At 41.7% G+C, this 14,274-nt stretch overlaps 1 protein-coding gene across 1 annotated transcript in view; it reads right to left on the reverse strand.

The window, feature by feature from the left end:
- Positions 1-3,028: 3,028 nt before the first annotated feature.
- The window catches only part of LOC147709787 (omwaprin-c-like), a 32,487-nt gene continuing 21,241 nt past the window's right edge, over positions 3,029-14,274 (reverse strand). Inside the window, exon 3 of the mRNA XM_086925559.1 lies at positions 3,029-3,798. Coding sequence (XP_086781685.1) covers positions 3,722-3,798 — 77 coding nt within the window. The 3' untranslated portion in view covers positions 3,029-3,721. The remainder of the gene's footprint in view (positions 3,799-14,274) is intronic.

Consider the following 14,274-nt stretch of genomic DNA (forward strand, 5'->3'; position numbering starts at 1 on the left):
ATCAAAGGGTGTTGAGGTGGAACCCCCACTGTAACACCCATTGCCCACCCCTTTCACGCTTGGTATAGCGTGAAAGAGTGCCTTATTCACAAGGTTTTGTTAAGTCTTGTTAAGTGGCTTACGCTGCCTTATAAATAAGGTGAAGCCCTATCACCACCACAATGCACAAAAAGTGATGTTCCTGTGGCGATGGGGGCTTGTAAATATGCCCCTTAGTGAGTGTCAGTCAACAAGATAGGCCCACGACTTCCCCTTGTTGAACCGGACACATCCCACGGGAGCCAGGGTTTTTTGAGATGCTAAGTATGAATTCCTTTCGACATCTGAACCGAATATCATTACGGGAACACAGATTTCCTTCAGAGGTCCTCGTTTGATGGCGCGTTCAACCATTGTACTGGATTTGGATTTGAATGTATGGTTGATCTATGTTGGACAATTTCTTGTAGAATTCAGAAACTCCCAAATTCCCTTGTGTATAAACCATTAATTTTAAAAAACACATGACTTTGCAAACAGTATGCATTGACCCAAGTCCGCTCGTTTGCTCTCCATATGTGTGTGATTCTTTAATGTGGAAGGACGCCCAATGCATCTGATTACCAAGTTTCTGATTGAATCAACTGATTCAAAGATCTAAAGGGTTTTTAATGGTGTGTGCTATTGGGGGAGAATTTCATAACAAAAACCTTCTGGATGGTGGAATTAGCAACCCTACACCCCGTGGTCCTGATCTTCAAGTGTGCACATGTCCAGATAGAAACGTGGACAACCTGACAGCCTTGGCAGATACAGGACTAAGTTTGAAGGGACACAAATGATCTGGCTCCAAGAGGAAGAAAGGAAACCCTATAACCCTATTAACAGCTGGGTGTCATCATTTTCATATAAATATAGGGGCTTATGCATCGGCCCTGGCGTCACCTTTGCGCTGCAAAAAATGTGCCATGTTGCGTCATATTTACAAAGTGACGCATCTAGGTAGATGCGTCACTTTGTAAACCCCTGCACCACATTATACCTGCCCCAGGTATAAGGTTTGCAGGGGGGTGGGGCGTTCCGTCACAAGAAAGGGTCGTAGAAGTGACGCAGTGAAATCTATGAGATTTAACGGCGCCACTTCTAGGACACAATTGCGTCAGTATTTTACTCCTGCCTCACAGCAGGCGTAAGACTGACGCAGTCACATTTAACATAGGACTTGCCGGTGTGTAATGACCCATTGCTTGAGTTGCGTCATTTTGTTATACACTCCAGCAATGCATCCTTTTTGAGCCTACATATATGTCAGAAATACTGACTTATTTGTAACTCCTTGCGACAAGATGCGTCATACTGTAAATATGACGTATCATTGGTGTCACAAGGAGGGTGCAATGAAAAGTGCGTATCGCTGTTTTCTCGCAGCAATGCGTCAGTTTTCATAAATTAGGGCCATAGGGATTGGTGGAGTGGCGCAATCAAAGAGGAGATGAGGGAGGAAGAATTTGAGAGGCGAGGGGGAGAGAAATACATGCTTTATTTTAAGAATGTTTTGATCTGAGGCAGCAGCAATCATTGTCCAGAAGAAGCAGGGGCTGCTCATTGATAGTTTTCTACAGGATTACAACCAAATAATGTCGCTGCCAGTTTTTGCCAACCCGTTGAGGTGCCCATACCTCGGCTCTGAGCATTAGTAGCATTTCAAGAGTGCAGTTTCAAATGTAGAAGATGCCCTTCGAGGTGTCCATCAGAATATCGAAATGAAAAATATAATCTAACGTAAATATTGTGGCCTAAATAATAATTTACAAAGCTACTGCTGCATTGGGTGAGAGTTTTTTAATATGATCTTCAGTGGTGACTGGGTCAGCCGAGAGAAAATGGAAGGAATACCTTGGACAGATATTTAATTATTTAAATTAGATGATTGACGTAGACAAAGACATAGAATATCATTACAGATAGGCATATTATCAAGACAGGCGATAAAATTATGGCCGCATTAGCGGCAGAAAACTGCTGCTAAAACGGCGATAATGGGCTTGATAATATGCTCTATGGTATTCCAATTGAAGTTCAGGTTAGATGTCCTTCACATCTAACATGGGCTTCAATCGGAATTCAATAGAGCATATTATCAAGTCTATTATCGCCGCTATAGCAGCAGTTTTCTGCCGCTAAAGCGGCGATAATTTTATCGCCTGTCTTGATAATATGCCCCAGAGTCTCTAGGGTTGTCCATTTCAAGTGTATTCTATTGTACATCTTACAGAGAGCATATTTGATCCCTCCCACTGACTATACCTTGTGTACCCGATTACAGAAGGTAGATGTCCTTGATGGCACATGTCACAGGCTGATTGGTTTCACATGTCCTGGACATGTGCGGAGGTGAGTACATTTTGAGGGGGATTTAATCTGATATTACTCAAGCCATGGAACAAACCTAGTTCTCCACTGCACAACGTCTCTTGGAAATAAGTTACAATAAGATCCATTGATCTGACATTGCTCTTGGCCAAGCAAGTGGTGGCACTGAGATGGAACTCTACCAGGCCCCCTTCGATCACACAGTGAAGGGCTGAAGTCATTAAATGGGCACAGATGGAGTGCATTGCGTAGAGAGGAGAAGCTGAGCCTGAGAAAGCGTCCACTAGTTACATACTGGGATACAGTCCTCCAGGAGTTTACAGAACACGGTAAAGTCGATGCCCGCTCCTTAGACTCTTGGGCAACTCGGGTAATAGAGGTGGAGTTTACTCCATTGCATACTTGATATCCAAAGGGGAAAACTAATTACGTAGAGATCCCGGGTATTGAGTTCCATATAGACTCAACTCTCTGGCCCTAGTTACCCTTAAATGTGTGCAGCCCTTTTGGATTCCTATATGTACTGCCGTTTCCCGGCCGAGTGGACAAATGTCTGTGCTAGTGCAGGTCTGGTGGCTTAGTGGACTAATGCATCCACTGCGGGGGCCTGTGTTCGACCTCATGGTCACAGATTCAAACCCTAGTGGGTCCACTCAGCCTTTCATCCTTTTTTTTTTTTTTTTTTTTTTTTTAAGTTCAGAGTAAAATTTATTGAAAGCCTTTCATCCTTTTGAGGTCGATAAAATGGGTACCATTGAGTTGGGTAACAATGAACATCTGTTATTCAGCGCCTTGAGACCCACAGGGGATAAGTGTGCTTTACAAATACACGTTATGTTATGTAAGTCTTTTGGTATGATCCTGGGGGCTGGAGGGTTGCACAGGTAGAGTTTCAGCAAGTTTCCTTTCAAAGGTTTTAGCTTTCTTTAGACAACAAGCTCTTCACGCTGATTGACTAATGCCTGGCTTATCCGACGGAACAAGGAATCATTCGGAAAAAACTTTAAAAGAATGATTGCAGCACATCTCAATGTTATGTTCTGGAATGAATTGTCCATCCAAAAGTGTTATGTAATGTGAAAATGCCTTAAAAAACACACAAAAAACTGCAGTGGGTGATAGTTTTGTAAACAATATTTAGGGCATAATATTTTTGCTAAACCATATTTAAGCCGCAATATTCTGGCACCACACCGTCCCTTCTTTTACCAATCATGACAGAGCAGCACGAAAACAAGATTGTTTCTCTTCGTTGCCTAATATCTTCCGTTAAGAATAAGAACAACTTTGGAACAAACAGCAGATAAAGATGCCCCTTCATCTCAACTCTGTGGCGGCCATGATCTCTGAAGAGGGGATCTGCTCCTGGTCACTTTGGTTGTTCATCCTTTTTCTCTTCTGAGCTGAGGATTTTAGCAGCCAGTGGGTCCTTGAGGTTAGGAATTTCTGCAAACAAAAAAATAGGCAAAACTATTTTAATTCACACTAATATATGGCTTTTTTAGTTTTCATTACTGATTATCATTCTAAGTGAATTAAACACACATCAGGATATACTACGGTGACTACCACAAAGAGCAGAAATACATATTTAGTAATCTAATGCTGGTTACCATGTTAAGAAAACTAGGTATTCTTAAAATAAGAACCAACAAACATAAGTATGAAAACATACCAGAAAGGAATCAAGGGGTTGCAAAATGTATGAAGAAGAAAATTAGATTATTTAATGACATTCAATACGATATTTAAGCAATAAAAAATCCTACTTTAAAAGGCCAAACTGAAGAGTTGACATAGCAAAACTTACTGTAGTTAGGGACAAAAGTATTTCAGAAGTTTCTAAGACCTCTGGTAAAAAGACTTCCACTATTAGTGAAATAATTACTGATAAACAGGACAGAGTGAGGAGCTGGACCTCACTACAACCTACATCTAGAGATGGGTGAGTTAAGGTCTCTGTGTAGAATTAAAAAGATTTCTGTGGGGTCATGTGCCTCCAAGGTCAAGCTCCAGGAGCTCATGGCAGAGTATGCAAGGGATTACCTGTAAAGAGCGGAGGAGACAAATTAAAGTTAAATACTTATTTATTTAATAAGTAGTAAAAGACCCACTGGTGCTAAAGTAAAGGCATCTAGTCAGATCAGCTCCAACCGCTTCTCTGACCTAGAACCAGGACTCACAAACAAATACATTCCATATTACATACACAATAATCTATATGATGTAACAGAACTATAATTCCAATGACTAATAAATAAAAACTACAATAGACATAGAAGACATATACCACATGTATCTTTTCCAACAAAATAAAACAAAATAACAAAACTAGTCTAAAGCATAATCACCCAATTATTTAGGCAATTTCACATTTCTTTTAAGCGAAATAGGAACATCTTGTACAGAAGAACTCATAGGACTATTATCCCCATGAACAGTAGCATCAAGATCAGAAGAATTCAAACATGCATTGTCAGAATTAAAACAATTCCCAGAATTGTCATTAGAATAAACAGAATTTCCAATTAACAAATCACTAGAAAAATCATTAAATGAGACACCAACACCATCTCCCATTTTTCCAAAAAACTGTTCCTGACCTGGTTTAAGAACAACCACCGAACTTTTGCTCCACCAACCCCTGTCCTTAAGCAGAACAGTAGAGTTAGTAACATCTTCAATTTGAAATGGTTCTGAAAATGTTGACGTACCCTTAGGTGTAAAAAATGGTTTAACAATTCTCACCCAATCACCAATTGCTACATTTCTGTTCTTACAATGGTGAGATTCATCATGATGAGTCTTTCCAGACAAAACGAGCTGTAACTGTGTTGTTCCTAGCTTTATCAATAGAATCTTCTAAGCTAACTTCCTTTTTCTTTTTTTTATTAAATAAACACAGACCTTGGTTTCCTGCCTCTCATTAAAAAGTAAGGAGAAACTCCTGTACAAGAGTTAGGAGTCAAATGATAACTCCATATCTTCTCCTTTAAAAACTCAAAAACATCAAGTTTGCTTTCCAAAGCAGCTTGAATACCCTCTTTAAAAAATCTGTTTGCCCTCTCCACCTGACCATTAGAACGAGGACTATAAAGAGGAGCCCTTACTGCAGATACGCCAAACTTATTAAAAAATGCTTGCATTTTACTTGAAATGAACTGAACACCAGTATCTGACATTATGGAGACCGGTGCCCCTTCAATCCTAAAAATATTATCCAAAAAAAAAAAACTTCATCAGTAGTGGGATGTTCCACAAAAGAATAATATAAACATTTGGAAAAATCATAAATCAAAACGATTAAAAATCTCATCTCCCTACCAAGACACTCAAAAGGTCCTGAAAAATCAATTGAAAGTCTTTGCCAAGGACCTGTTGGACCATCACCTATAGACAGTGGTTCAGTAGCAAATCTCCAGTGCTTATCAGAATTGATGCATACTGAGCAGTTATCAATGAACCTTTCAACAGAAGCATCTAAACCAGGCCACCAATAATGGCACTTCAACAATTTCTTTGTTCCAGACACACCAGGCTGTCCAGAATGTGCCAAGTGAATGATCCTATCTCTAAGACTAGCTGGTGGGATACATAAATATTGTCTTAATAGAATGTCATTCTCAAAAGACAATTCCTCAGCAACTTGTGCAAAACTCCTCAAGGGTAATTCTAAATTTTTCACAGAAGGCCATCCATTAATAACATAAAATGTAACCTTCTCCAAAACACTGTCTTTCATTAAATGATAATTCCATTCTTTCGCATCAATGCCAAAACTGCAAGATTCTACAGCATCAATAGAAACTACCACACATTCATCTTGATCCATAATTTCATCACTAGAATCATTGATTGGAGGTAATCTAGACAAACAGTCTGCAGTGACATTTACAAAATTACAAAATTACAAAATTGAACTCCTGTAGTCTCGCAATTAGCCTAACTAATCTTGATGAAGCTTTGCCACTCCTCACACCATCCATCATATAAACAAGTGGCTTGTGATCAGTCACTAAAGTGAAAGGTCTTCCCCACAAAAAATTCTTAAACTTTTCCACAGCCCACACACAGGCTAGAGCCTCCTTTTCGATGGTACTATAGTGAACTTCCGCTCCCCTAATACCTCTAGAAATAAAAGAAATGACCCTTTCTCTACCCTCAACAATCTGTGTGAACACCGCTCCCAAACCAATTGTACTTGCATCAACAGTTACAAATGATTTACCCTCTGGATCAAAAGTGTTAAGTCCAGGTGCCTTAGCTATAAGCTTAATAACCTTTTCAAACGCTGAATCATGAACATCTGTCCAAACAAACTTTGACCCTTTCTTTAACAATTGTCTAAGTGGTTTAACAACCAAAGCATATCACTTTACAAACTTTGCATGATACTCACTTAAACCGAGAAATGAGCGCAAAGTATCCTTATCTTTTGGTTTACTACTATTTTCCAGTCTGCTAATGATATCTTCTTTTGGAAAAATACCCTCAGGAGTGATTTTGTGACCCAAATAGTTAATTTCATTGACCAAAAATTTACATTTTTCTTTGCTAACTGTCATATGTTTGTTGTTTAGAGTGCTTAAAACCTTTTCCAAAATTGAATTATGCTCACTAATGGTCTTGGCAAATATCAGGATATCGTCTTGAAAAGACTATACCTCTTTGAGACCATGAAATACATTTATTTTCGATCAACTTCTGAAACACACTGGCAGCTGATGCCAGGCCAAAAGGCATCCTCAAAAACCTGTACAGACCAAACGGAGTAATAAAGGCTGTTAGATCCTTTGAATATTCCACAAGAGTTACCTGATGATAGGCAGATTTAAGATCAATGATCGAAAAAAATCTTGCACCATTGACAGCCGCCAACATTTCTTGTATCCTAGGCAAGGGATAAATTTCAATTACAATATTTTTGTTAAGTGAACGAAGGTCCACACATAGTCTAATGTCTTGATTTTTTTTAAGAGCGATAACTATCGCCGAAACCCACTCAAAACTGTCAGTAGGTTCTATAAAACCTTGTGAGCATAAATCATCTAGATGTAATTTAAGCTTATCACTCACTCCCAAAGGTACCATCCAAACCTTATGTTGAAGAGGTAAAGCTCCTTTTTTAAGCTTACTTTTGTGTGAAAATCCCTTTAATTCTCCCACGACATCCTCAAAAACTTTCTCATGCTTATGAAGAATGGAAGATAAAGAATGTTCTAATACAATGTTATTTATAGGCATATCTCCTAAATGGATTGGATGATCAGAACCTGGACATAAATTTACACCTAGCTTACCCAAATCAAACCAACCCACAATATTTTTTCCATCAATCCCCACATATATTTTAGAGAAAATTTGGCGAGTTTCAAATTTCAAATGATCTTCAAAGAAACCCAACATTTTAATTTCAAAATTGCCAAAGGCTTTAGGATTAATGTCAGAAACTTTAAGCTTTACACCATTCCAATTTTCATTGAAAAACACATCAGATAAAATGGTTACTGGCAAACCCGAATCAGCCATGGCCTCAAACCCAACTTTTACGACATAGACAGTCCCTAAAGGAGCCTTAAAAAGAAGAGTAACACTGCTAATATGGTCATTAAATGCATCATCATCAATAGTAATAATTAATTTTTCCATATCACCTTTAAAATTAGATACACAACTAACTGTGGTATTAGTTTTAATATTTCTTTTAAGAGTCCTACAAAGTGAAGTAAAATGACAATTTTTCCCACACTTACTACATTTCTTTTTAAGTGCAGGACAATCAAAAGAATTTGCTAAATGTGTTTTAGAACCACATCTAAAACAACTCAAACAAGACTCTCTGCTTATTTTGAAATTATTCTTTCCACGAGCTTGAACTGAACAAATGGAAGATACATTTGCAGCTTTAACAGTTTCTGCCTCGATAATTTTTGAAGACTCTATCGACCTTTCAATACTTTTTGCCAAATCCACTACTTCAACTAAAGTAGGATTGCGGCATGCCAAAAGTCTTTCTTGCACCTTTTTAGAAGAACAATTAAACACAAATTGATCTCTGATAGAAAGATCAACATATGCCCCAAACTCACAATTAGCAGCCAATACTCTCAAAGCAGCTATGTAGTCTTCAACTGACTCATCACTCATTTGTTTCCTCTTGTGAAAAGCATGTCTCTCAATCATGACGTTTGGTTCATCATCAAACTGCTTTTCCAGTCTCGCTACAGCTTCCTTAAACACATTCCATACATCTCCTTCTCCCCTTGGTGCTGCAATAGGCTCAAGATTTTTGAAGATTTCAATTGCAGCAGTTCCTAGAAAACTGAAAAGAATAGCTTTTTTCCTTTCTGCAGAGAAATTTGTTGCATCAATTGCAACAATATAGTTTTCAAAATTCTCTAGCCCTTTCCTCCAACGCAATTTTGGTTTCCCAGGAATTTCCAGAAATATGGAAGGTTGATTGCAAATTTGAGAATATGCCATATTGAACAATAAACAATATATATATATTTTTTTTAAATCTGAAATAAAATATTAGTATTAATAACAATAAGAAACACACATCACAGTTGTTCTTATAAGATAATAAAATGCCAAAATAACAGCAATATAATAAAAATATCACTATAATTAAAATGAAATATCAATTGACTTGCACTTCCAATAATAAGTGTGCAAATCACAGTAGTAAAGTTAAAGTAGCTCTTTTTTTTAGTGTGCAAATCACAGAAAGTAAGATTGTACCGCCGAAGAATCGACTAGCACTTGTAATAAGATGTGTGCAAATCACAGAATTTAATGCAAAATAGCAAAAAATTATGATTTCCTTTTAAGTGAGCGAATCACTGTGTTCGCTGAAAAAAAACTTGGTTTACGCTTTAAGTTCCTATTCTGCCATCACTTTCTTCGTAAAATCACGCAGATTTTTAAAGATGCACTCAAAATGGCCGCGACGTTGCGTGCAGCCTGAACGTGAAACGACGCGTTCCACCAGAGCTTGTGCGTTCCAACGCGCAGACGTGTGACTCCGTACAACATCAAAGATCCAGCTCGCGAAGCAAGAACATCCAGCGTGCTGCGCGTGAGGCAAGCGCGAGCAGTTTCCAACGGACAAACGATCCACTAGCGGTGTTGTCCGCTTTAATCCTTAAATATAATGAAATTTCGACAGTACCTTAAATTTCAGCAAAGAAGGCCAACTCCTCAAACCAGAAAGACTGTGATAGCCGGCACAACCACGCAGTAAGTCTGTGCTGATTAATTTCGTAACAATCGATGTTGAGGAGATTCAGCAACACAGTGGGTCAATAAATAATTAAATAAACCTCGTCGCCATTGTAAAGAGCGGAGGAGACAAATTAAAGTTAAATACTTATTTATTTAATAAATAGTAAAAGACCCACTGGTGCTAAAGTAAAGGCATCTAGTCAGATCAGCTCCAAACGCTTCTCTGAACTAGAACCAGGACTCACAAACAAATACATTCCATATTAAATACACAAGAATCTATATGATGTAACAGAACTACAATTCCAATGACTAATAAATAAAAACTACAATAGACATAGAAGACATATACCACACTACCCTTCTGAAGGAGGTGATCCCGACTCAGAAGATGATGATTTTAGTGACGTGGAAGACAATGCAGAAACTCCGTCACTAAATAGGGACAACAGTGTCCCTGTACCCTGACTCCAGGGGTGTATGTAAATGTATGTATTGGCATTTATATAGCGCACTACTTACCCGTAGGGTCCCAAGGTGCTTCGACCGCTGCGAAACCCTTCCTGGCTTCCCTGAGTCAAGTCAAGTCAAGTCATAAAATTTATATAGCGCACTACATACCCAGAGGGTTTCAAGGCGCTTAGGGAGGGGAGGAGGATTATTTGTCAAATATCCACGTTTTAAGTTGCTCTCTGAACGCTAGGTGATTCTGGGTGAGGCGAAGGTAAGCGGGGAGTGAGTTCCATGTTTTGGCAGCCAGGTATGAGAAGGATCTGCCTCCCATGGTGGTTTTGTTGATGCGAGGGACAGTGGCGAAGGCTTGGCTGGAAGAGCGAAGTTGGCGGGAGGGGGTGTAGAAGGACAGTCGAGAGTTGAGGCAATCTGGTCCGATGTCGTAGAGTGATTTGTGTGCGTGGGTAAGCAGTCGGAAAGTAATCCTCTTATTGACGGGTAGCCAGTGGAGGTCTTTAAGGTGACCAGAGATGTGTTCGTTGCGTGGGATGTCTAATATGAGCCTGGCTGAGGCGTTTTGGATTCGTTGTAGTTTCTTCTGGAGTTTAGCGGTGGTACCTGCGTAGAGGGTGTTTCCGTAGTCCAGTCGGCTCGTGACTAGAGCGTGGGTGACTGTTTTCCTTGTTTCGGAGGGGATCCAGCGAAATGTTTTTCTGAGCATGCGAAGAATGTTAAAGCAGGAGGAGGATACGGCGCTGACTTGTCTGTTCATTGAGAGTGAAGAATCCAGGATGACGCCGAGGTTCTGTGCGTGGTCTGTCGGGATGGGTGCATTTCCGAGGGCTTCCGGCCACCAGGAGTCGTCCCATGCAGAGGGGGATTTACCTAAGATGAGGACTTCTGTTTTGTCTGAGTTCAGTTTCAGACGGCTTTGTTTCATCCATTCGGCGACTTCTTTCATTCCTTCGTGTAGGTTAGTTTTGGCGGTGCTGGGGTCATTGGTGAGAGAAAGGATCAGTTGAGTGTCATCCGCGTAAGAGATGATGTTGAGGTTGTGTTGGCGGGCGATGGCCGCGAGGGGGCTCATGTAAACGTTGAAGAGGGTGGGGCTGAGTGAGGATCCTTGTGGTACGCCGCAGATGATTTCAGAGGCCTCGGACTTGAATGGTGAAAGGCGGACTCTCTGGGTTCTTCCGGTGAGGAACGAGGTGATCCATTCCAGTGCTTTTCCTTGGATTCCGATGTTTCTGAGGCGTTGTAAAAGGGTGCTGTGGCATACTGTGTCGAAGGCTGCAGAGAGGTCGAGGAGGATGAGGGCGACTGTGTCTCCATTGTCCAGTAGAGTTCGAATGTCGTCTGTTGCTGCGATGAGGGCGGTCTCAGTGCTGTGTTTGGCTCGGAAGCCAGATTGTGAGGGGTCGAGTAATTTGTTGGCTTCGAGGAAGGCGGCGAGCTGGTTGTTGACAGCTTTCTCGATGACTTTGGCCGGGAATGGAAGAAGCGAGATGGGGCGGTAGTTTTTGAGTTCGGTGGGGTCTGCTGTTGGTTTTTTCAGAAGGGCGGTGAGTTCAGCGTGTTTCCAGTCATCTGGGAAGGTGGCGGAGTTGAAGGAGCAGTTGATGACGTCTCGGAGGTGCGGAGCTATGACGGAGTCTGCTTTGTTGAAGATGTGGTGAGGACATGGGTCTGTGGGGGATCCAGAGTGGATGGAATTCATCAGGCGGATGGTGTCCTCAGTGGAGATAGGGTTCCAGGCGTTGAGGGTGTTAATGGGGGGAAGATAGTCAGCTGATGGTAGGGTGGGTTGGCTTCCGGGTTGATTGTCAAAGCTGTTGTGGATGTCAGCAATCTTGTTGTGGAAAAAAGAGGCTAGGGAGTCGCAGAGGGTTTGAGAGGGGGTGATGTCGTTGGGTCGTTGACCTGAGAGATGGTCCCTTAATGGGTATCTCCAGGGTGAGACCAGGCATCCCCGGCGGTCTGGTGGCGCCGTTAGTGAAGATGAGGCAAGCTAATGCCCAGAGTTGCCGAGTGTGATCGCTGATCTCTGCTCTCGGGTCTGCCGCCTCTAACCAGTGACAGCACCTATGTCCCACATAGGTGGGTCATGTTCTGATGAGATCATTGAGGAACCTCAATTAAGAGGACATCCTTCCAGCAAGGTTGACCTAAAGAATAAATCTAAAGTCTAGACTCCTGACTCTGCAAAAAGAGAGAGCAGAGATGGGTGTACCTCCCTTCAATGGAGGGAGCAAACTAATTAGGGAAATAGAGCAATCCTAGGACCATAAAATCCCCAAAGGGTTTGTTCCAAAATATAAGAAGGTGACATCACCAAAAGGTTTACTGCCTTTGAGAGAGCTTGTGGAATGAGAAAAGTGAAGAAGTCAAACATTACTTTGGGACCTTATCACTGGAAACTGCAGGGACAGACTTCTGACCCTTAGTGGTTCTGATGCTGAGTCCTATGACCTCTCGAACAGCACCTTAATTTAAGGGCTTTGGACTCACAACTGAGGAGTATAGGATTAGATTTAGGGGGCTCACAAAATCCTGAGCCAGTCCTGAGTTTACATCATCGACTACTCCAAAAAACACTAGATGGTTGGTTAACTGTAAGTAAAGTGCATGACTATGTTGGGCTTTACAATCTGTTGATGAAAGAACACATGTTAAGTACTACACAAACGAAACGTTGTATCACTATCTGGTGGACATAGGTCTAATTTCTCCCCACAAATTGTGAAAAGAGGTAGACCATTGGGTCAAGACTCGGGTGACCAAAACTTCCACTGAGAACAAAAAGAGTTTACTAAACCTCCCCAGGAGAAAGGAGGTGATCCCCCTTAAGATAAAAAGCTCAGCATCAATTCTCTAAGCTCCAGACTACATTAAGCAGTTCATCGTGCAGACGGATGCCTCTGAGCTAGGGATATGAGTGGGCGTTTTCCTGACCAATGATGAGGGCCAGTACCAACCTGTTGCATTTATAAGTAGGATGCTACTCTCCGAGGAACAGAATGGTAGGGTCATTGGGAGGGAGGCCCTAGCTGTGGTTTGGTCCCTGAAGCAGCTGAAACCCTACCATTTTGGGCCTTACGTCCTAAGCCAAACTGGCCACAGACCTCTCAGATGGCGAATGCAAAAGAAAGGTAAAAATTCCAAACTATTTGTAGAAAGTAGCTTACTATGGTTACTCCCACTTTTTGCTGGTGTTTCACAGTTTTTCAACTTTAGTCTGGCTGGGGTCCTGCTGTTCAGGATCCCAGCCTAGCTGCTTCCTCTCTAAAATGATTGCATGTACTTTAGGTACACTCTAGATTGGTTACTGGGTTACCCTTGTGAGTACCTAGTATATGGTACATTAGGTACCAAGGGCATAGGCACCCCAGAGGCCTACAAGGGGCTGAAGCATGTATTATGCCACCCCTGGGAAGCTTTCCAAAATGGCACCACAGGTCTGCTACTCCAGCCTGGGTACGGTGGTGCATGCACCCTTACTAAGATATAGGTTACCTAAATCTACCTTTAATCACTGACACATATAAACCTATCAGTCACTCCTTTGGCAGGCCTTATCAATCCTGAAGGCAGAGTGCTTGGTTTTGTGTGAGAGGGTGCCCATTCATGAGCAGGACCCCTCTGCAGCTTTCGGAATCTATTCTCTGAGGCTGTTCTGTGATGCAGCCAGACATATACTCTTAAGTGCATTATAACCTCGCGGTAAGTGCTAACTTTGGAATGGCTGCATGTTTCCTGTTTGGTGTCAAACGGTTTGGAATCCTACCACCCCGCCCCCTCCCCCCGCCAGTCCTGGCGGTGGGGGTAGAATTCCACCCTTCTAGAGGGAGAAGACATGTACACACTTACCTAACCAGTAATAGTTTAAAAGAGCCTGGCATCACAAAATGGAATCTGCAGCCACTGACACGAGTCTGACCTCCTGCTGCTCAATGAAACGCCAGCAGGGGAGGCCTGGACAATAGGTTTCCTGTCACAGGGAGGTGTAACCACCTCCCCAGGCAGGCTTTAGTGTATTGGGGCTGGGTGGGTGCATTCATAGAATGATTTTCAGACAGTACTGGGGACACACTTGGTGTCCCTGTGCATACCTCAGTTCAAACCGATTGCAGGGACAATCAGCCCCTGCTCTGGCGCAAAACTGGACAAAGGGAAAGGGGTGTACCACCCCCTCCCTGGATCGTCCCATAGGTCGGTTCCAAGAGTATGTCCAACCCCCTTGCT

Source organism: Lissotriton vulgaris, chromosome 6 (assembly GCF_964263255.1).
Source record: "Lissotriton vulgaris chromosome 6, aLisVul1.2, whole genome shotgun sequence".
Lineage (NCBI taxonomy): Eukaryota > Metazoa > Chordata > Amphibia > Caudata > Salamandridae > Lissotriton > Lissotriton vulgaris.